The sequence below is a fragment of the Equus caballus genome, chromosome 1 (genome assembly GCF_041296265.1).
Source record: "Equus caballus isolate H_3958 breed thoroughbred chromosome 1, TB-T2T, whole genome shotgun sequence".
In the NCBI taxonomy this organism is placed as follows: domain Eukaryota; kingdom Metazoa; phylum Chordata; class Mammalia; order Perissodactyla; family Equidae; genus Equus; species Equus caballus.
In genome coordinates this window covers 154135318-154158726 of record NC_091684.1, presented here as the reverse complement: position 1 = coordinate 154158726, position 23409 = coordinate 154135318, and the positions used below count along the sequence as shown (strand labels likewise).

Sequence of the window (23409 nt, the reverse complement as noted above, 5' to 3'; positions counted from 1 at the left end):
TAAAAGACACATTAAAAACAGTATATTCAATATTATTTTGTCGTTTAGAAACATCAAAACAGATAATCTGGAAGTTATGTAACAAAATGTTAATAGTAGTTTTCTTCATGGGAGGTGAAGTAAGATTATGAGTGCTTCTAATTTTCTTCTGTTTTCTTAATCTGTATTTTCTAATTTTTCTATAATAACGAAGAAAGTTACTTTTGAAAAGAAAGAAATGGTTGATAGTATGTACCCTTAATAAGATGTGATGAAAATGGAACCTCGTCTCTGTGGTCTTCCTCCACAAAACCCAGGAGGAAAACATAATCATGAGAAAAATATCAAATTCCAATAGGGGGGCTTCCTAAAAATAGTCAACCAGTATTTCTCAAAACTGCCTGCTCATCAAAAATAAGGAAAGTCAAGTGTAACCTAAGTAAACATAACTCCTAAATGTAGTGTGGTATCCTGGATGTAATCCCAGAACAGAAAAAGGATGTCAGGTAAAAACTAAGGACATCTAAATAAACTACGGACGTTAGTTAATTAAAATAAAGTATCAATATTAGTTCATTAATTGTAACAAATGTACCATGTTGATGTAAGTTGTTAATAGGGAAAAATGCGTGCAGAGCATATGGGAACTCTTTGTACTATATTAATTTTTCTGTAAAGCCAAAACTGTTCTAAAAAACTGAAGTCTATTTTGAAAAAAAGCAATAAATAGTACCTGAGTTAAAATTTTTACTGTTTTTCACTTTCAGATCATTCCAAATGAAATGTGAGAATATATATTACGTGTATGCAAACACACACATATGTATACAGAGAGAATGAACAAAATATTAGTTTTTGTAGCTCCCTGCAATATGCTACATATTTATCAATACACACAACTTTTGTATATGTGATACATAGTATAAATATTTGTAAATATAGATCTTACCTATTTGAACCACTTCTATTTTATAGAAATATATAAATATAAGTAGAAATATATAAGAAATATAAAATATATTATAATGCATCTTCCTGTGCTGTAAGACATGGTGAACTATGGCTAAGCAGGACATTTATTTTTCTCAGTTAACAAATTATGCACCCCTAATTTCTTTTCTTACTCAATGCTGACCACTGAAATAGCACATCATGTACTCCTAGAGGGAGCCAAGTCAGAAAGCAGAGAAAGCACTTGCTAAAATAATTTTCCCTTCTTTCCCAAAAGGGAAAAAGCCAGCGTTGGTGACCAGTCCTGCATAAGGCTCAGGACGGAGCCCTGTGGAAGTCGGTTCCCCTAAATCCAAATAAACTGTAGATCCTTATGAAGCCTGCTGAGAAGACCAAAGGGAAAAGGCATTCCACTTGTTAAATGTTTATTATTTGAGCTTCGCAGCCAACTATAATAAGGGAGAGGGGAAGCTGTCTGCAAGTCGCATGCAGACTTAGCTACTCAAATTCCGTGAATGTGAAATAGAACACTGAGGCTAAACCCTTAAAATTTACTAGGCAGTAGCTAGAGGGAGGTGGTAGTTGGGAATCAAAGGTTGGAGCCGCTAACATTTGGGTCAGTGATTTGACAGCAGCTCAAGTCAACAAAGAACTAAAATTCTCGACACTGGGAAAAGTGTTGCTTTCTCTTGTTCTAACAATCACAGTCCAGCAGAGGAAAGGTACAAATCTCTTCTCTACTATACTTCTTCTCACTTTGATCTAAGAATAAGTGTTTTTACTTTTTCCTCAAAGCAGAATTCTTATCTATTAAACTGTTGGTGGGTGAGATAAGCTAAACCTTTCTTCACTTGTCCTGCTTTCACTGAACATCTCGCTGAACTTCAATGACTACCCACTTTGTGCTTAGTTATTCTCCACTTTCTCAGTTGAACATGGCTGGTATTCCTTTTCCTATGATAGTGACGTGATATCTCCGGTTTATTATCTGTAGGAATGTGGTTTAAATTACTACAGGATTTCGGCTACGAGTACTAATTAAATAGAAAGGGCAAAAGCAGTAGACATTTTAGTAGACGTCATGATGAAGTCAGTCTACTTGAAAAGTTAAATATATATAACTAAATGTACTATTTACCCAATTCCCAGGCTAATTATGGCATAAACTAAAATAAAGTAATAAATTGGAGAGAAATCTTTTTTGGCAGAAACTAAATCATTAATCCTCTAAAACAAATGACATAAAGAAGAATGACGTTTACGGCAAAAAGGTTTGACTGCTGTATAAATATGCACAGATTACATGACAATAAAGTCTGGGGTTCAGGTACTGGTTCTGTTGCTAACGGTCTGTCTGCTTGGGCAAGAGAGTTCAGCTCTTTCAGTTCCAGTTTTCCCAACTCTAAAATGATAATATGGATCCAACGTTTTTCCCAAGGTTGAGATGAGGATCAAGAACTTTTTATAAAATGTGTTGAATTAAAAGTGAATTAATATAAAATCTAATCAATGGCATATTTTAACAAATCATCTATTAAATAACAATAGTAACAGTTACCATTGATTAAGTGCCTAATACGTGCTAGAATATATGACCTGAGGTCTTTTATATTCATTATCTCTTTTAACCCCCAAGGAATACGCTATAATCCACTTAATAGAAAAAAAACCTGATAAGAAAACAGGCTCAGAAAAGTCAAGAATCTTGCCCAAGGTCATAAAGCTAGTAATAAATGGCAAAGCTATGGTTCAAAGCAAATCTGGATCTAAAGACCATTCTCTTTCCACTAGCCCCTTAGAATTAATCTGGCATTAACAGGAAATGAGGCATTCACAGCAGTAAATTTTCCAGATGACTACATTTTACCTTTAAAATTTTATGTAAATCTGTCTAAAAAATGTAATGCATTCATCCTCTTTTGCTTTAATTAACTAACCAAAGCTGAAGGCTTTCTTCAACAACACAGGATCATGATTGTGGACATTCTGATGTGGATCAGAACATGCCTAGATGTACAAAGCTGCTTACCCTGGTGCTCAGCAGCCTCAGCACCTTGTGTTCCTCTAATTCTCTCCTTGCTCAGGCTGAGCTGTCTGGCTGAAGCATGGGCAGTACTGCTCCCAACCCCTGAGCCAGCTACTCTGCGGTCATTTAGGAAATCAGATAACTCACGGGGTGCCAACAAATCCAAGTCAATATGGCCCTGGGCCTTAAGGGGGCTCCTAGTAAATACATCACATAATCGACTTCTGCTATTTGCTTCTTTGCTTTCTTCTGGTTTGTAGCTGCGATCTGTCGAGATGAGTTCCTAAAGACTGACCTCCAGATAAATGGAACCTTAATAATTTACTGAATCTCATCTTACTGTTCTGAAAATGGAATCACAGTACTAAAATACATAAGTTCTAAAAACCTCTTATGGAACAAACTCATCAAGAGATTTATATATTTGTATACAGTTACAGGATACCTGAAACACAGTAGGTACTAAGCACTCTCACTGAACAACAATATAGTAAACTCAGTCTTAGACTATAAACCAGATGGTGGTGGTACAGGTCAAACACATTCAAGAAAGCCTTTCCTTAACCTGAATGCAATCCCTTCCGAAAACCCCATCTTTCATCCTTGTCCCAAATCAGCAGAAGGAACAGATAAATGCCCCTGTGTACATCGAGCACAATATTTGCACACAGCACTTAGTTGCTTACAAGCATGCCTCCCTCTCCTCAATCAAACAAAATGTAAACTCCTTGTGGGAAGGGAGAGTTTCTATCTCATCTTCCATACCCTACTCCCAGAGGCTTGCAAACAGCAAGGGCTTCAAAAATGTACGTCCTCTCCTTCATTCATCTTTTAAGTGTTTAATGATATCTAAATGTGCTCCCTCTTCTACCACCACAAATCCCTCCCTGTCAGTCCCTGAGAGGGAGGATAAACCACTCCCTCCCAGGAGATTGCTAAAATATCTGTATAAGCAGTGGTATAAAAGACAGAATCCCTATTTTATTTTATTTTTTTGAGGAAGATTAGCCCTGAGCTAACTACTGCCAATCCTCCTCTTTTTGCTAAGGAAGACTGGCCCTGAGCTAACACCCATGCCCATCTTCCTCTACTTTATACATGGGACGCCTACCACAGCATGGCTTTTGCCAAGCGGTGCCATGTCCACACCCGGGATCCGAACCCTCGAACCCCGGGCTGCCGAGAAGCAGAACATGTGAACTTAACCACTGTGCCACCGGGCCGGCCCCAGAATCCCTATTTTAAAAGTAAGGTCCTAGGGGCCAGCCCGGTGGTGCTGCAGTTAAGTTCGCACATTCCACTTCAGTAGCCCGGGTATCACCAGTTCGGATCTCGGGTGTGGACATGGCACCACTCGTCAAGCCATGCTGTAGTAGGCATCCCACATATAAAGAAGAAGATGGGCATGGATGTTAGCTCAGGGCCAGTCTTCCTCAGCAAAAAGAGGAAGGTTGGCAGCAGATGTTAGCTCAGGGCTAATCTTCTTCAAAAAAGTAAATAAACAAAAAAAATTTTTAAAAATTAAAAAATAAAAGTAAGGTCCCAGTAGGGGCTGGTCTGGTTGTGCAGTGGTTAAGTTCATGTGCTCCACTTTGGCAGCCCAGAGTTTGCGGGTTCAGTTCCTAGGCACGGACCTACACACCACTCATCAAGCCATGCTGTGGCAGCATCCCACATACAAAAAGTAGAGGAAGACTGGCACGGATGTCAGCTCAGCGACCATCTTCCTCAAGCAAAAGAAGGAAGATTGACAACAGATGTTAGCTCAAGGCGAATCTTCCTCACCAAAAACAAAAAAAAGTAAGATCATAGTAAGGTTCCCAGGGAAAATTAATGCTTATTTTTTCATATACCATTGACAAATGCCAAGTCCTACTTTCAACACAGTGTTAATGCAATAAAAATAATATGCTCTCATCTTACTAGTAAATAGATATATAATCTCAGTTGCAGAATTTAAAATTTGTATATTTTAACTAAATTAATCATTTTTATGTTATTGAAACTGATTATCTACTGGTAGTGAAGACAGTACAATATTAATCCTTGAAGTTTCTGTTCATTTGGATATCAGACATTTACACCTCATTAGAAATCACTAACACATACTGCCCCACATTCAAGAGCCCCTAGTCAGTGCACCATGTCATGCCTGGTGCCAACTCTTTACCACCATCATCAGTATTATTAATGTAGGTTCTTCTACAGTACACGATTTTCTCGATACCTCTTAACTTTGGATTTTTTCCAGTTGACTTTTTTAATACCCAAATCCACATATGATTCAGTGAGTTCTATATTTAATTCTCCCTCTGAGTCACTTGGAAGTATTCCTAGTTTTGCAGCAGATTCATAGAGAGAAATTTCATCTTTTAGTTCTGTTAATTCTTCCTAAAACACAAAATTATGGAAAGTTATTTTCCTATGTGAATCAGTTATTACATGCTTCAAAATCCATTTTAACGATCAATAGAAGGCAGAAATGCTTCTTCAAATACATTTTTCGCATACATTAAAAATAACTTTCTAAAGGCCAGCATGTATCAGGCTTTCTAGTAAGTTGAATGAACAAATGAATAAATGAATGAGAAAGCAAATGTCAGTGGCTTCTCACACCTCCCTCACTTACATTTTGTCCTCCATGGAAAGCATCCTTGAGCTGAGAAGCCGGTGGCATCACTTTCTGGCTTACTAGAGCAGAGGACAGAGTAGAACGGTTTGCCAAGAAAGCGTTGTACTTTAGTCTGCCAGTGGCGAAAAGGCAAAATACCTTTTTCCAGTAGAGGTAATCTTGGAACTCTTCCTCCAGTGGAAAATATAAGTAGCAGTGGAGGAGGATGTCAGACAACTGCAGCTAAACTGCAGGTTTCCCACATCCGTAGATAAATTTAACTCAGGGACACAACCCTAGACAAAAGGACATGCCTGCCGTGTGAAGGAGGTGGCAGGCAGAATGCAGGAGAGGGCAGAGCCCTGGCTCTGCAGTGAGGTAGACCTGGGCTTGACTACCCAACTGTGTGGGTGAGATTGTGAATGACTCATGGGCTGGGTTGGAGATGGTCTAACCACCTCTTTTCTACAGAGAAATCCAAGCTTCAGAAAGGTGATGTAACCATGGCCTAATTCAATTACCCATTAAGTCTCTTCCAAGTGGCAACACTCACTTGCAAAGCCTTGTTCATGTTTTCACTCATAGCATGTGCCTTTTGTGCCTGCTGCAGCTGGAGCCGTAGCTGAGCCACCTCCTGGACTGAGCCTATGGGGGAAAGAATCATAGAACACACCAAATGTAAAGGGACAAAGTACCTACGATGTACAGAAGAACTGAAATCCACTGCAGCTATAGAAGGTGGAGTTCTGCTTTATTACCTTTTTATTATCTTTTTAGGAGCACAAAGGGATAGCCAGTGGGACCCAGAAGGCATAGGTCTGGTCCAGACATTTCCAAGATTTAGTATGGCTCCCCATATGCCCTTGGGAAACTGAAGACGCCGGCTACTGTGACCTTGCAATGAATCCAATCAGCCACATCTATAGACCTTAACACTCCACAAGTCCCTTAATAGGAGTATAATATTCCAACTCATAGAAAGCCAAAGCAAAAATTCTTTGGAATCCATTTCTACCCTCTAATGAGAAAAGTACATCTTGCTGTCTTTAGCTTCTTTCTAAATGCTTTTATTCCCACCATCCCTACCTCCACGTGTGAAAGAAGCATATTAGCATATTAAGATTGTACCTCTAAAACTTTAGTAACCTAATATTTCTAATGTACTAGGGGAGGTTCCTATTTAAAAGGGACTTTATTAGGTTTCCTCAAAAGAAAATGAGCATCTGGGAAATGGTTAAGCAAAGTGATGATGGCATATTATGCAACTAAAGAAAATCACATTTTCAAAGCCTTCAATGGCAAGGAAAAAGGCTCACTCAGTAATGCCATGTGAAACAAAAGGACACAAAACTAAACAGGGAAGGGGACCTAAATAGAGTATGATCCAAACTTTGCCCCCACCAAAACATACACACACACATATTTAGACAGTCTTTGATTTTAGGACTTTTACCTTTTGAATAACTCTCTTATGCACACTGTACCAACAGTCTGAATTGACTTTATTTGCCAAAGTGTGACTTTCATCTATCAGTTAACGAATAACCATTGAGCTATTTCCAACAGCTCAGTGTGAGCTACTCATCAGCAAATAGGGCAGTTTTGTCTATATGGCAGTGTTTTGATTTGATTATTATTGCCTTTCACACTAATAAGAAATAGAAGTACTGCGGAAATAGATAGGAAGCATGTCTCAAATTTAATACCATGGAGACCATGCTAGAAATCTTAAGCATGACAAAAATGTAACTCACTGGCGTCAACTGCCCAGGTAAGTGGCTATTCCACTGTGAGAGAAAAAAACATTAAAGAAGTTATACAAAACAATAGAACTATATGATCAAAGATCAAGTCTAAAAAGCAAAATATAATGGGATTTCATAATCATTTTTAGCTTCCAGGGACAGAACCTACCTTATAACATACATTTTATCATTCAGTTTTTGCACATTCAGCTTCGCTATGTTTTCGAAAATGCAGTATATACAGAAGGGGGAACTGTCTACATGTGTGCGTTCATTTCACTTGAAGGAAATACATTCAAAGGTTAACAATAATTATCTCTTGTGTAGTAGGATTATTGGTTATTTTTATTTTCTACTTTATGCTTGTCTGTGTTTTCCAAATTAGCTAATGAAAATGCTCTACACCTTTATGCACATATAGTAACCACGTGAAAAAAATTTTGTCACTGATGATCTTTTCTGTCTTTTCCAGATTTTTATAATTCACGGATCCTACCACGTTCTCTCTGCATATCACACTAGCCTTCCAGGGAGACCACAGCCCACCGAGACACCCACCTGAGTGCAACAAGTTGGCACACTGCTTCTGACTCTCCTCCAGACTTCTCGTCAACCTGTTAATGATCTCGGTCTTTTCTAACTTGGTTGCCTCTTGGTTCCTTTCCAGTTGTTTCACCTGATCTTTCAAATGACAGCAAATGTCTTCCTAAGTAGAAAAAGTGTTTAAGAAGTCATTTTCATGATCAGTTATTAAATATTAACCAACAATCATGGTTTTACATAACTGGATTTTAAGTCAAATATCATCACACGGCAGCATCCGTTTCAAGGTTAAGTGTACAGGACTGGGAGTCAAGGAGAACAAACTTCTGTGATCTTGGGCAAGTCATCAACTTCTCAGTCTGGTTTTTTTCTTTTGTAATTATGCTAATAAAGGTTGAATTAGAAGATTTCTAAAGTGTCTTTCTGATCTACATTCACAAGACACTGTTATTCTAAAATTAGATTCTATTCAGACCAACGGAAATGTATTACATTTCTACTTGCATTTTACACTGTCAGGATAAGGGTAGGTATACACATTTAGGCAAACCACTTTGAACCATGGAATTTGTACTCACGACAGCCAGGAGACAGATAAACACATGGAAACTCACTCCATTATGAACAACCAAAAGCTCATTCTATTCCGAACAGTCAAAAATAATCTCTCCCTCTCCTCAACTCCTTTTAAACTTGATCAGTTTCTCTCCTATGTTTTTCTTTCTATGTTTTACATGTCTTCTTTCCCTTAATGGTCTCCTTGAAGGTGCCCAGGCAGTGCCTTATAGTGAGTGCTACCAAAAAAACACTTGAAAAGTAAATGACAAAGAAACACAGATAGGATAAAGGTATGTGTGTGTGTGCGCACGTGCGTGCATGTGTGTAATTGTATGGGGACATATAGAAAATATAGAGCATGTATACAATACTCAAGTTTCTTCAAAAAGAAAACATGTTTGGGAGTAATGAGCCATGGGAGTGCTAAGCCCAGGTAGGAGAAATCACCATCTGTCATTCAAAAAAGGTGACCCATGCTGAATTCCAGGCAAAGAGCAGAGCATGGGAGAAGCAGAGGAGTAAATTAAGGTAAGTGGATAAAGTTACCTGAAAAAGCCTGAAGAAAATAAGCTGTAAGAGGAATATCAAGAAAGGCTTTGAAGCAGAAAGGAGGCACTTGGAGCCTGATCCAGAGGCTGACCTGAAGCCCAATAATGCCTTAAGGGTACTAAACAAGGTATGCCTCATAAGGATGCTAACAGTAACCTTCAGCAGAGGAAAGGGACTCTAAAGTCTCCTATTTTAGCTGAAAAAACTCATGTGAATTTCGTATTCGATTTCATAATGCAGCCATGTTTGCTTGAAACTTTTTCTACCAAATTTTTGAGCAAAATGAAACTTCTGGAAACTGGTCCATGTTTATTCAGCACTGCAAACCTCTTGGCACACTGCTGCTGATTCCCAGGCCAGCTTGAAAAGTACAGTTCCAAAGCGCCAAAGTAACATGGCAAACACAATGAATGAGCTAATATTAATGACAGTGCGAATGTGTGTGCAAGAGGGGTGGGGAGATAATTAGCACTGACGTGCTGGGGAGGTCACAAGAGCTTTTACAGGAGACTGAGACCGGCAAAAAAGTTCAAGAAAAGGCAGATGTGAAAAACATTCTAAAAGAAAGGCAGACTGTGGCAATAATTTGACTATACGCAACAATCAATTAAACCATGTTGTTTCCTGTTGACAAGGTTAGGGAAACAGATTATACTCATATAATTCTGCAGTTTACATACCAAGAAACAAATAAAACAAAATGAATGGTTGCATCTTTTCCATGATTAGCTTGAGTGAGAACACTCAGTTCAAGATGGATAAAGGCAGACATCTTTTAAGACTGAACAAGGCAAGTGTAGTGATAAAGAGATAATAGCTGAATCCATGGGAGCAAACAGAACTGAACAGATTTCTAGTGCACAGAAAAGTGAGGATTAGGACACCCAGTGAGGTCTGTGGGAGTCTCTCAGCCAAGAGAAAGTGTTTAAAGTAGAGCCTTGTAATATAACATTAAAGGAAATTTAGACAATAGATCAGATGAAGGTCATGACATCAACCAAAGTCCTTGACTTCACCAAAAGCTGAAAATTTCAAGAAGACCAAAATGAAGAAAAGGTTTGATACCGTCAAGGAGATAATCAGAGATCTTACCCTGATACTTCTATGAATGGAAGGAGGTAGAAGGCAGTTTGAAGAGATAACCAGAGATCTTAGAATCTGACACTTCTATGATGGGAGAGAGAGAAGACAATTTGGAGGAGAGAGCCTAGGAGAGACTTTGCTATTAGAGAGTTCTGTCATTGAAGGAAGACTATGAGCTTCAAGAAGCTCATTTCTTCTCATCTTCTCTGTGACACTAAAAACCCAAGAGGAACTCAGCCAAAGCAAAAAGAACTGTTATAATATGTTGTGAGTGTGTACAATCCTTTCTACCAAGAAAATCTGATGGCTTAAGGAAAGCACTCAATTAATATAATTTCACAAGCCATATATTTCTCAAAATACACTAGTTATACAGACATTCAAAAAAAAAAAACCAACTATATCATGGATTGCTACTCCTCCCATGATGTGAAATTGTCCCCATGTTGAATTTTGTCTTTCAAAATATAAATAAATGTATGTACATAAAGTCTGTTTACAACCTGATGTTTAGCCATGGTTCAGTAAAAGTTTGATGAACAGATGAAATAATATGATTAGTCCACAATTGTAGTCCTTTCCCACCAGGAGCAAGTTTTTCATAAAGCAATGATTTCCAAACTTTTGCAAGAGGAGGCATGAACCTCTTGACAAATCTGAATAAGCTCATGGATCTTCTCAAAAAATCTGCATACGCTCACGTCCAAAACAAAATCATAACCAAAATTTCAAAGGATTCACCAACTCCCTGGAGCCTAGTCATGGACTGCCTTAGGAAATGCCAGGCTAAGAGTCTGTAACTAGCAAAACTCACTATGTGTGAACATCTACTCTGCTAGCACCGCATACAGACAATACATAGTACATAGGTACACAGTTGTGTGTGACTACATGAGAGCCATCAGAACCTAGACATTGGCACTGAACTTATTCAAGTTCATCTGCTATATTATCCACTCTTTTGTACCTGGCTAGTATTTTCTAAGAGTTTTACTTTTCTTTGTAACCTGCTGGAGGGAGTGTAGTAGGAAAAGGTTGATCTGAAAGGAAAATATTTTACACCTCTTCAACAACTTCTATAAAGAAAAAGAGGGCAAGGGGCACAATGCAGTTATGTCTGTATGCTTACCAGTTATTGCAAGAAAATCTAAATCAACCCTCTCTGTGTAGAATACACTCATGCATTTTTCTGATTGCAGGCAGGCATCTCCCTAGCTAGCAGTTGAGTTTTACAGCACTTCTCCAATCAGGAATCTCAGTTTGGATTCTCAGATAATATGGATTGATCTTTTATTAAAAATACTGCTGAGGGGACAGCCCAGTGACATAGTGGTTACTTATGCGCGCTCCACTTCAGTAGCCTGGGATTCATAGGTTCGGATGCCAGGCACGGACCTACACACCACTCACCAAGCCATGCTATGGCAGTGTCCCATATATAAAGTAGAGGAAAACAGGCACAGATGTTAGCTCAGGGACAATCTTCCTCAAGCAAAAAGAGGAAGATTGTCCCACCAGAATTCAGCAATTCATCAAAAGGATCATACATCATGATCAAGTGGGATTCATACCAGGGACACAGGGATGGTTCAACATCCGTAAATCAATCAATGTCATACACCACATCAACAAACCGAGGAATAAAAACCACATGATCATCTCAATAGATGCAGAGAAAGCATTTGACAAGATCCAACAGCCATTTATGATAAAAACTCTGAACAAAATGGGCATAGAAGGGAACTACCTCAACATAATAAAGGCCATATATGACAAACCCACAGCCAACATCATACTCAATGGGCAAAAACTGAGTGCCATCCCTCTGAAAACAGAAACGAGACAAGGATGCCTTCTATCACCACTCTTATTTAACATAGTACTGGAGGTCCTGGCCAGAGCAATCAGGCAAGAAAAAGGAATAAAAGGAATCCAAATCGGGAGGGAAGAAGTGAAACTCCCGCTGTTTGCAGACGACATGATCTTATATATAGAAAACCCCAAAGAATCCATTGGAAAACTCTTAGAAGTAATCAACAACTACAGCAAAGTTGCAGGGTATAAAATCAATTTGCATAAATCAGTAGCATTTCTATATTCTAATAACGAACCAACAGAAAAAGAACTCAAGAACACAATACCATTCACAATCGCAACAAAGAGAATAAAATACCTCGGGGTAAATTTAACTAAGGAAGTGAAGGACCTATATAATGAAAATTACAAGGCCTTTCTGAGAGAATTGGATGACGACAAAAGGAGATGGAAAGACATTCCATGTATATGGATTGGAAGAATAAACATAGTTAAAATGTCCGTTCTACCTAAAGCAATCTACAGATTCAACACTATCCCAATCAGAATCCCAATGACATTCTTTACAGAACTAGAACAAAGAATCCTAAAATTCATTTGGGGCAACAAAAGACCCCAAATTGCTAAAGCAATCCTGAGAAAAAAGAACAAAACGGGAGGCATCACAATCCCTGACTTCAAAACTTACTACAAAGCTACAGTAATCAAAACAGCATGGTACTGGTACAAAAACAGGTGCACGGATCAATGGAACAGAATTGAAAGCCCAGAAATAAAACCACACATCTGTGGACAGCTTATCTTCGACAAAGGAGCTGAGTGCATACAATGGAGAAAAGAAAGTCTTTTCAACAAATGGCGCTGGGAAAACTGGAAAGCCATAAGTAAAAGAATAAAAATTGACCATTCTTTTTCACCATTCACCAAAATAAACTCAAAATGGATCAAAGACCTAAAGGTGAGACCTGAAACCATAAGGCTTCTAGAAGAAAACGTAGGCAGTACACTCTTTGACATCAGTATTAAAAGGACCTTTTTGGACACCATGTCTTCTCAGAGAAGGGAAACAATAGAAAGAATAATCAAATGGGACTTCATCAGACTAAAGAGATTCTTCAAGGCAAATGAAAACAGGATTGAAACAAAAAAACAACCCACTAACTGGGAAAAAATATTTGCAAGTCATATATCTGACAAAGGCTTAATATCTATAATATATAAAGAACTCTCACAACTCAACAACAAAAAATCAAACAACCCAATCAAAAAATGGGCTGGAGACATGAACAGACATTTCTCCAAAGAAGATATACGGATGGCCAATAGGCACATGAAAAGATGCTCATCATCGCTGATCATCAGGGAAATGCAAATCAAAACTACACTAAGATATCACCTTACACCCATTAGAATGACAAAAATATCTAAATCTAATAGTAACAAATGTTGGAGAGGTTGTGGAGAGAATGGAACCCTCATACACTGCTGGTGGGAATGCAAACTAGTGCAGTCACTATGGAAAACAGTATGGAGATTCCTCAAAAAATTAAAAATAGAACTACCATACGATCCAGCCATTCCACTACTGGGTATCTATCCAAAGAGCTTGAAGTCAGCAATTCCAAAAGTCCTATGCACCCCAATGTTCATTGCATCATTATTTACAATAGCCAAGACATGGAAGCAACCTAAGTACCCATCAACACATGAATGGATACAGAAGTTGTGGTGTATATATATACAATGGAATACTACTCAGCTGTAAAACAGAACAAAATCATCCCATTTGCAACAACATGGATGGACCTTGAGGGAATTATGTTAAGTGAAATAAGCCAGTTAGAGAAGGATAATCTCTGTATGACTCCACTCATATGAGGAATTTAAAAATGTGGACAAAGAGAACAGATTAGTGGCTACCAGGGGAAAGGTGGGGTGGGGAGTGGGCACAAAGGGTGAAATGGTGCACCTGCAACATGAATGACAAACATTAATGTACAACTGAAATTTCACAAGATTGTAACCTATCATCAACTCAATGAAAAAAAAATTTTTTTAATTAAAAAAAAAAAGAGGAAGATTGTCAACAGATGTTAGCTCAGGGCCAATCTTCCTCACCAAAAGAAAAAAATACTGCTGAGCCAACTGATAGCAAATTGACAGCACAAAAGGGATACGACAAGAAACATTCCCAGAAAGAAAAAACTATAAGCACTTTGGAATCACCATTTTTCAAAGCAGTTATGCCATTATATGCAGAAGCTAACATCAGTGCTATGCTGTTTAAAAAAAAAATCAGGTCACAGAATGTAACAGTGGAAAAGACCTTAATCAACACCTTCAATTCATGGTTCAGAAGTCTGAAGTCAGTCAGCCCAGAATCTTTCTTCTGTGATCTAGTCTAGGGTTCTTCTTTGAGGAGGTGGGGCTGAGAATAGAGAATGGAGTGGGCACAGGGGTTGAACACACCAGGAATTCCTTCCAGCCCTCCCCTCTGTAGTTGTATCTAAGGCAGCAGAGAATGGAGAGAGCCTCAATCCAGCATGGAAAAGCCACCAGACTCTACTCCTCTCATCATCCAAGGACGACCTCTCTCCAAGTCCAACTAATTTTAAGGCTACTACTCAAATACGGCCAAAATTAATAAAACTATATCTCAAATTCCATTTGTTTAAATATTATATAAAATAGACTTTTCAATAATTTGGCATAGCCTTTGTCTTTTCCCACCCTCCACACTGATCAAATTCACAATAATTTTCTATGTAGAAAGAATAAAAACATATTTAGGAAAATAAATCTAATAAAAAGTCATATATATAGATATAAAAATAAAAGGGTATAGGGGCCAGCGCAGTGGAGTAGTGGTTAAGTTCGCACACTCTGCTTCAGCAGCCTGGGGTTCACAGGTGTGGATCCTGGGCACAGACCTAGCACTGCTCATCAGGCCACGTTGTGGCAGCATCCCACATAAAACAGAGGAAGATTGGCACACATGTTAGCTCAGCGACAATCTTCCTTAAGCAAAAAGTGGAAGATTGGCAACAGATGTCAGCTCAAGGCCAATCTTCCTCACAAAAGAATAAAAAATAAACAAAATGGTATACAATCATTATTGCCAATAATGCAATTTTATATAGCTCTATCTAAATCATGGAAAAATTTAAAGTCAGCTGTATAAATAAGAAATAACTCAAATCAGGATGAATTTTAAGTGTGGTGGGATTTTCCATACCCTCACATCTTATTTTTCTTCTCCTATTCCCTTGGGTTAAATTAATTCTGAAATTACATTAAGAAAAATGCATTCTGAAATTTTATTCATTCGAGTGATTACCTGGGGTTTTGGAACACGAGCAAACCCACCACATGATTCACCCTCAGCTTACAATATTTTATTCCCTTTTGAGCAAAAATAATAAAAACTATGAAATATGCTCAAGTTTCAAATCTCAATGATTTTAGATCAGACTTTCTTCCCTATTTATTACCCTATTCTCAAAATTACCTCTTCTCCCAAGAATCACTTCTAGACGATCTTTATTGACAGGTTTATTACCAAATGCTGGGAAACCCAAGAAAGGCTTTCTACTGGTTAACTCCCAGGACAACCTCTCAGGTTCAGCCAGCTCCAAGAACACTCATTCCTTTCTGTCTGGATTTATTCTAGGAGAATAAATATGTATGAACACTCCACAAATAAAGGACTAGTAATGTGAGAATTGAGAAAGTGCTAACCAATCCTACAAGAGGAAGGATTTCCAAAATTATGCCTTCAGGGCTTATTCACAGATAAAAATCTTTGGCTTTCAAGTTTTACTCATGATTGAACACCTACTGCAAAAATTCGAAATTTCTATATGAAGAACGACAAAATGTCAGTTACAAAAAATTACCAACTTTACTTGCTTATTACTGTTGCTCATTGGAAATCATCCCAACCTGTTCCTTAAGTGCGGTAACTGTAGCATCCAATTTCTTTTGTAAGGACAACACTTGCTCTTCGTACTTCTTTGTGAGGCCCATGACAATGCTCTCGTGCTGCTCTCTAGTGCGTTGAAGTGCTTCAGAATGATGAAGGTCCAGCAGCTGCTGCTTCAGGCTTTCCAGAGCCATCTCAGTTGTTCTGGATTTCTTAATCATCTAGCAAATACACACGGGATATCCAGGTTTACAGTATTTTGACTCTGTGCTGTCTTAGGGACTTTAAAAATCAACCATGCTATCCCACAACTAGAAGGACCGGCAACTAAGATATACAACTGTGTACGGGGAGGGGGCGCGGGTTGGTTGGGGAGATAAAGCAGAAAAAACAAAAATCAACCATGCTCTAACGAGAACATGGAAGAAAGGATCTCCCCATGGTGGCTCTAGTTCCTTAAGACTTCCCTAACTGGGACCCACCAAGCCTATGGTTGCTGGAAACGTTATTCACTTAGAAAAACATGTGTAGTTACCCTAGGAAAGTGAAAGAAGATTTTGCATGGCACAATGGCAATGTGGGTCCCAGGCAAGGAATCTGCTGCTACTATACTGGTCCCAGTGCTGTTTGTATTACTCTGTGAGCCAAGTGTCAGGGGCAATCCAATTATTAGGTCATAGAAAAATGACAACTGTTTCTTGAAAGACTGATGAAACTTGTCAATGGTCACTTACTAAAAACAAAGTTTTGAAAATTATAACTGTGCAGTTGTTGCAAAATAATGATGTGGTAGGCTAAATAATGGCTCCCCAAAGATGTCCAAGTCCTGATCCCCCAAACCTGCGAATATGTTACGTTACATGGCAAGGGAAAATTAAGGTTGCAGACCGAATTAAAGCTGCTCATCAGAGGACCTTAAAATAAGGAGATAATCCTGGATTAGCCAGGTGGGCCCAATGTATCCACAAGAGTCCTTAAAAGAGGAAAACCAAGGCAGGAAAGTCAGAACCAGTGACTTCTGACTCTGAAGATGGAAATGGGCCTTAAGCCAAGGAATGCAGGCGGCCTCTAGAAGCTGGAAAAGGCAAGAATATGGATTCTTCCCCAGAGCCTCCAAAAAGCAATACAGCCCTGCAGACACCTTGATTTCAGCCCAGCAAGACCAACGTCTGACTTCTGACCTCCAGAACTGCGGGATAATAAATGTGTGTTGTTTTAAGCCACTAAGTTTGTGGTAATCTGTTGCAGCAGCAATAGGAAACCAATACACTCGGTGATTTTGCTTTTATTTTTTTATGCTACTCCATTTTGTATAAATGTCATTTCTAAGATATAAAAAGGTTACAAAGTTACAACCTTTTACTACATAAAAGCAATTGAACTTTTTAATCTAATAACTTTATCAGTTTTCAAAAAGTTAAAAACGATAATAATGTTCATTACACACAAAAATTAAAATTTCAAATGATTATTCTTCATTCTATTCCACAGATTGCTTGCTTAAGACACTTAATCATTTGCTCAATAAATAATGTGGCTACTTTGAGCCAGGCAGGGTTCTAAGCACTAAAGACATGATGACAAGACAAGCGAGGACCAGGCTCTCACTACTTTCTGGCGAGAAGAGACAGACAACAACAAGTGAAACAAATGAGATTTCAGATCATTTAAAAATAGAGCAATAGAATATGGCACGATGAAAGAGAGTGGGAGTATGGAGCTATGGCCTATATAAGGTAGATGGGAAGTCCTCTCTGAAAATGTGACTTTTTTCAGCTGAGACCTGAAGGATGAGAAGGAGCCAGACATGAGACACCATTGTTTAAACTCTTTCATTAAACCATCCTCTGAATTAGCCACATATCTCATTTGAAACCCAGCTCACTATTTTATAGTCACTTTCATTTTTAACTACCTCCCCTTCTGCCCCCAAAATGGTATTACTCTCATGAATCGTCCTCCACCAGGCTTGGCTACTAATGACTTGTGACTATTCCCAACAATCAAATGGCTGTCTATCTCATTAATCAAAGAATGTGCCACCACTTTAAAAACAAGTCACTGGGGTCAGGAAATTTGAGTTCTGATATTTTGTCAATAACAGGCTTTGCAACCATGGGAAAGTAATTTGACCTCTGCAAGACTTGGTTAACTCATCTATGAAACAGTAAACATGATGCCTCACTAATCAAAATCCCAACAAGACTTTTTTACAAAATATGAGAAGATGATTCACAAGATCTGGAAGAAAAAATGTGAAAAAGGGTTGCAAAATTTTTGAAGAACATTAAGGGTAGCCCTTGTTCTCCAAATTTCAAAACACACCATAAGGTCATAGTTTTGACATAGTTTTGATATGAGCAGGAATAGAGAAAACTATAAGAAAAAATATATAGGCTAGGTCAATTCTGAATAACAGTGTTCACTCAAGATAAGCTGACCACTAGGCACTAGGCCTGGGGTTTGGGGCCACAAAGAAGAGGGCAGCCCAATCTTACCTTCAAGGCGTTCTCAGTCTGTTATAACAGATGTGATCATCTGGCTTGGGAGGAAAGCAGGAGATACTTAGGGAAAGAAAATCCATGAGCAGGTGCTTGTTAATCGAATAGCAGTGTGCTGTGGAAGGGGCATTCCAGAGAGGAGGCAGCACATACAAGTACATAAAAAACAACAAACTGTTAAGTTTGAGGAGAGTAAGAGAAGACATAGGCAAGGATCAGATGGTCATCTTGACGCCATACTTCATCCCACAGGTCAAGTGGGTTCGCTGAAAGGCTTTAAGCAAGGGAAAGACAACCAGAACTGCACTTCAGAAAGATTACTGAGATGGCCATAAAAGAAAATTAGGGGGTGGGGTAAAAGACTAGAGATTTAGTAAGAGACTTTTGCAATAGATGGTAAAATCCTGAATTAGGGACATGTGGACAGAAATGAGGACACTCAACGGAACTTAGCAGCTTGACAGTGGAAGAGGAACAGAGGGGCTGAGGTCGCCTCCAGATTTCTGGTGGAGATGACTAGGTAGATGGTAGCCCCACTCCTTCAAGGGAAGGGAAGGAAAAGTGGGCTTATGGTAGAAGAAGGGACAGACTTCAAAGTTCTTCTAAGTTTAGTCCTAACCTACCAAAAGTTGTGTTAAGTAACTAAACTTTCACTGTCATAACTTTTTTTCATAAATAAACAAGATAAAATATTTACCTGTTCTTCATTGACTTTTAACGCTTGTATTTGGGTCTCTAAAGCTTTTATTTGTGCTTCAAGCTGTATCTCTCTTTCTTTTGCACTCTGAAAGAGTTTCTGTGATTCTCGAAGGCTAAGGGTCAAACCATCCTTTTCATCTAGGGCATTAAAAATGTTTATATAAATAATATGTTACTGTAGAGGGACCCAAATTGTCACAATCCCTATATATAGATAGCAGATCTACAGCATATATAAATGTTGCTGCATTTAATTCAATTCAGACAATGAACTTTAGTTGATTTAGAGAAAACTATAGAAAAGATCCAAAAAAGAATGCATGACACACAAAAAAATTTAGAGAACCAGAATCACTTCCTTCAAAAATCTTATTGTATCCCTTTTGGGACCAAAAGATTTCCTAACAATGATTTCAGCATTTGTTTACTTGAGAAGCTCCATAGATGTGACAAACTCCTGCTAACTCAAGAAGGAATGTGAGGACTAATTACTTCTTATACATACTTGCAATAAACTCTTAAATTCACCTAATTTTAAAATCTTCCCACATACTTTACCATAACAGCTCACAAGTTCTCGCAAAAGAAATTTTATGAGCATTACAGAAAGAGACCTTTTCACTATCAATTAAGTTTGAAATGAGCTGGAGTTCAGCCACAAAATTATTCTACAAATGAAAGTTCAACGCTGACCAAAACGACAGAAAGCACAAAGAATAAGCAATGATACTTTGAATCTGTATTTACTCTATGTGCTTCTCCCAGATATGGCTCCGTTTTCTCCTTGGCACATCTAAAGGAGTTCGGGATCACTAACTCTCACTTGGATTAAAACGTTATGCTAATTTGTAGGCTCAGAAAATGTCCTGCAAACTAAAGACAAGTCTCTCTGGGAACTGGAATACTTCATCCACGGTCAACTACATAAGGAGTCAACAACTTTTTAGGACAGGATGTTATCAGCATCGTTCAGTAATGGTCATTGATTCTAACAGCCTAATCGAAGAGAAAGAAGAAAAGGGAGAAAATGAGGACCTCAAAATACTATGTTCTGGAGACAAGTAACCCAAGGGAAGGTGTCCAAAGTCCTGGGTCTTGTCTCCCTCTGACTGACTCACTATGAGCCAAGCTTCATACTTAAAAGGAGCTTATTGGAAACAATGCATCTAGCTCTACCACACCTCACAAAGGACGGCACCCAAGGCGTGTTATCTTACCTTTGACCATCAGAAGCTGGTGATTCAGATATCTTATTTGACGTTCACTTTCATTTAACTTTTCAACCAAATTTTCTAGCTGTCTCTCTTTTGCTTTGTTAAGAACCTGGAGTTGAATAATCTGCATATTTTCCGCAGAATCTGCTTTGGAATTAAAGACAATTTATCAGACAAAAGCACATCAAGACATAAATTTGTGGTCATTTAGGGCAGAGCTTTTCAAACTGTGCATATAACTCATTAGAGTAGGATGAAATCAGCTCAGTGGACTGTGACCAGTATTTTTCAAAAAAAAAAAAAAAAAACAAGATAGAACAGAACATATCACAGTGCATCACGTAGTATGAATAAGTATTATTTTGTGCAACTTCTGTTTCAGTTATATATACTTATTTACATAGGTCAATATTATAAATGACATCACAATGTAAAAACTACTTCTTGCTGTGGTCACTGCCAGCAAAGTTTGAAAAGTCACTGGTTTAGAGTATAACCCTGAATCACTAGCTTTTTGGCTAATTAAAAATAAGTATATACCAATTACAATGGAATAAAGTTCTAGGCTCTCTTAAAATTGAGGAAAAAAGTATATCAGTTTCTATAAAACCTTTTTTTTTCTTTTTCTGCTGAGGAAGATTAGCCCAGAGCTAATATCTGTTGCCAATCTTCCTGGTTTTTTTTGCTTGAGGAAGATTAGCCCTGAGCTAACATCTGTGCCAATCTTCCTCTACTTTATACGTGGGTCACAACCACAGCGTGGCTGACGAGTGCTATACATCCATTCCCAGCATCCAAACCTGCAAACCCAGGCTGCAGAAGCAGAGCGTGCCAAACTTAATCACTACACCACGGCGCCAGTCCCTATAAAACCATTTCTAAAGAAAATTTCTAAACGTCCTTCACAAAATATTTTATTTTAAGCAGGAGTGGGAATTATATTGTATTCATATTTATGCTGGCACATACCTACTGAATTAATAAATTAATGAATAGATTAATAAAGAATTTTGAAGTCTTCTTTCAGAAAGGATTTAAAGTCATTTTAGTGACCACTTAAAAATGACGGGGACTGGGGGGAGGGGCAGACCCAGTGGTGGAGAGGTTATGTTTGTGTACTCTGCTTCAGTGGCCCAGGGTTCACAGGTTTGGATCCCAGGCACAGACCTACACACTACTGGTCAAGCCTTGCTGTAGCAGTGTCCCATATACAAAGTAGAGGAAGACTGGCACAGATGATAGCTCAGGGACCATCTTCCTCAAGCAAAAAGAGGAAGATTGGCAACAGATGTTAGCTCGGGGCCAATCTTCCTCACACACACAAAAAAAAAGACGGGAAAAGAAGGAAAAAAAATGACTCAGAGGAAAAGGATAATGCTTTAACCACACAATGACAAATAATTCTTCATTTTCTACTAGAACAATGCTTCTACTTGCTAACAAATAAAGCAGCCCTCTTTTTAAAAAGAGATATGGTTAAAACCAAAAAATCTGAAGCCTGAAAACTTGGTTACAGGTCAAACTCCTCTCAGGCCATAGAGAAGGGTTAGCCCAGGAATAAACAGTCTACAAGCCCCATCTCTCTTCAAACTCATTTCTTTTAACTACTGTTGCTAAGAAGATGTAATCACTAAATTCGGCACTACCACCAAGTTATTTAATTAACTTCCAAATGTCAAATTTAGCCAAATGCGTAACTGACTTAAAAAATAAATCAACTTAATAAAATGCAGATTGTTAAGAAAGTGATGAGAGGTTAGATATGCAGAAAGACCAGGAGACATAAACGTAACTGAACACAGGGGAACTCAGAGAGTAAACACCAAAATGTCAGGCCACTATCGTGCTGTTTACTTACTCAACCTAAAACCAGTTATGCCACACGCACTGTCCACGGCCTCATCTCTTCAGTCCACGGAAACTGATAAACAAAGAGAGGCCAACCCCACATTTGCTGTCGACTCCTTCGGGGCAAAGTGAGCTCTGGCCTGCCCCTACAACCATCCCATAACCAGAGCATCCGATGGAAGCAGCGCTAAGAAGTCAGAGCATGAAGTCCAGTTTCCTTTTCGGCGCAGCCCAGGAAACCCAGAACATCCAATATGACTTTTCTGCCACTTCGTAAACATAAAACAAACAAAAACCTTGCCCTCACACCCCAGAATCACACTGGCTCTTCAAACGCACAATACTTGAAGTTATATCACATGCCAGAGACTACGACAATAAAAGTTGGATGTATGAAAACACTAGTTCAGGTTAGTCACAGGAGTGTTTTGGGTTTTGGTTTTGGATGTTTCATGGCATCAAAATTCTCTAGTAGCACTTTTCTTATTCTCATATTTATACATATACTACACAAAAGAAATTTTTTTGGCAAGTGCCACATGACTGAACCTGAGATATAAGTCTAGTTTAAACTCTGAATGTAAAGTAATTTATATCAGAGTTGCCTAGTCAATGCTAAGACTCTAAAATGAAAAAGAAAAAATTAAGATGATAATGGCTGATTTACTAAATTAAATTTTTATAATGAAATATCTAGATTGAAGAGAAAACTATGATTTCAGTTTCCAAATTAGCCTTCAGAAGAAAATATAAAGCTAATGAAAAGTCTCAACCAACTAGAAAGACTGAAATATACAGTTGAGAAAAGTTTCTTTTAATTTTTATTATGGAAAATTTCAAATATAGAAGAAGGTAGAGAGTAGAATAGAATGAATCGCCTGAACTCATCACCCAGACATAACAATTATGAACTCATGGCCAATCTTGCTCTATCTATATTCCCACCCAACACTACCCCCAACAACATATTATTTGAAATAAAACCTAGACTTCATATCAATTTATTCTTAAATATTTCAGGATATATCTTTAAAAATAAGAGCTCTTTAAAAAGAAACAACCACAATTCCATATAATACATAAAAATAATAATAATTCTTGAACATGCTCAAAGTGTTTAAAATTTTCCAATTATGAATTAAGAAATAAATATAAGCTTGATACATACTTTCATTAGCTCCTAAAAATTGTTGTTGTAGGCTTTCAAATGTGTCACTTCCTGCTATCTCCTGGGCTGGTGAGCCATTATTCTGGGCAGAAGACTGATAAGGTTTATATGTCACTTTATATGATTCCAAAGGTTGACAACTGGGACCTTGTGATGTACCAAATTGCTATTATAAGAGGATAAATGAAATTGACAAT

The 23409-nt window shown here is 38.1% G+C and overlaps 1 protein-coding gene across 11 annotated transcripts in view; it reads right to left on the bottom strand.

The window, feature by feature from the left end:
* CEP152 (centrosomal protein 152) overlaps nt 1-23409 on the bottom strand; it is a 92313-nt gene that overhangs the window by 52900 nt on the left and 16004 nt on the right. For 6 of the 11 annotated variants that reach the window (XM_070271334.1, XM_070271365.1, XM_070271351.1 and 3 more), the window contains exons 6-12: nt 23213-23378; nt 20200-20340; nt 18981-19120; nt 15803-16003; nt 7871-8018; nt 6121-6212; nt 5184-5347 (exon numbers count right to left, since the gene is read on the bottom strand). In XM_070271334.1, coding sequence (XP_070127435.1) covers nt 5184-5347; nt 6121-6212; nt 7871-8018; nt 15803-16003; nt 18981-19120; nt 20200-20340; nt 23213-23378 — 1052 coding nt within the window. Of the gene's footprint in view, nt 1-5183; nt 5348-6120; nt 6213-7870; nt 8019-15802; nt 16004-18980; nt 19121-20199; nt 20344-23212; nt 23379-23409 lie in introns of all 11 variants that reach the window. The other 5 variants (XM_023617852.1, XM_070271360.1, XM_070271348.1 and 2 more) reach the window with 1 other exon arrangement.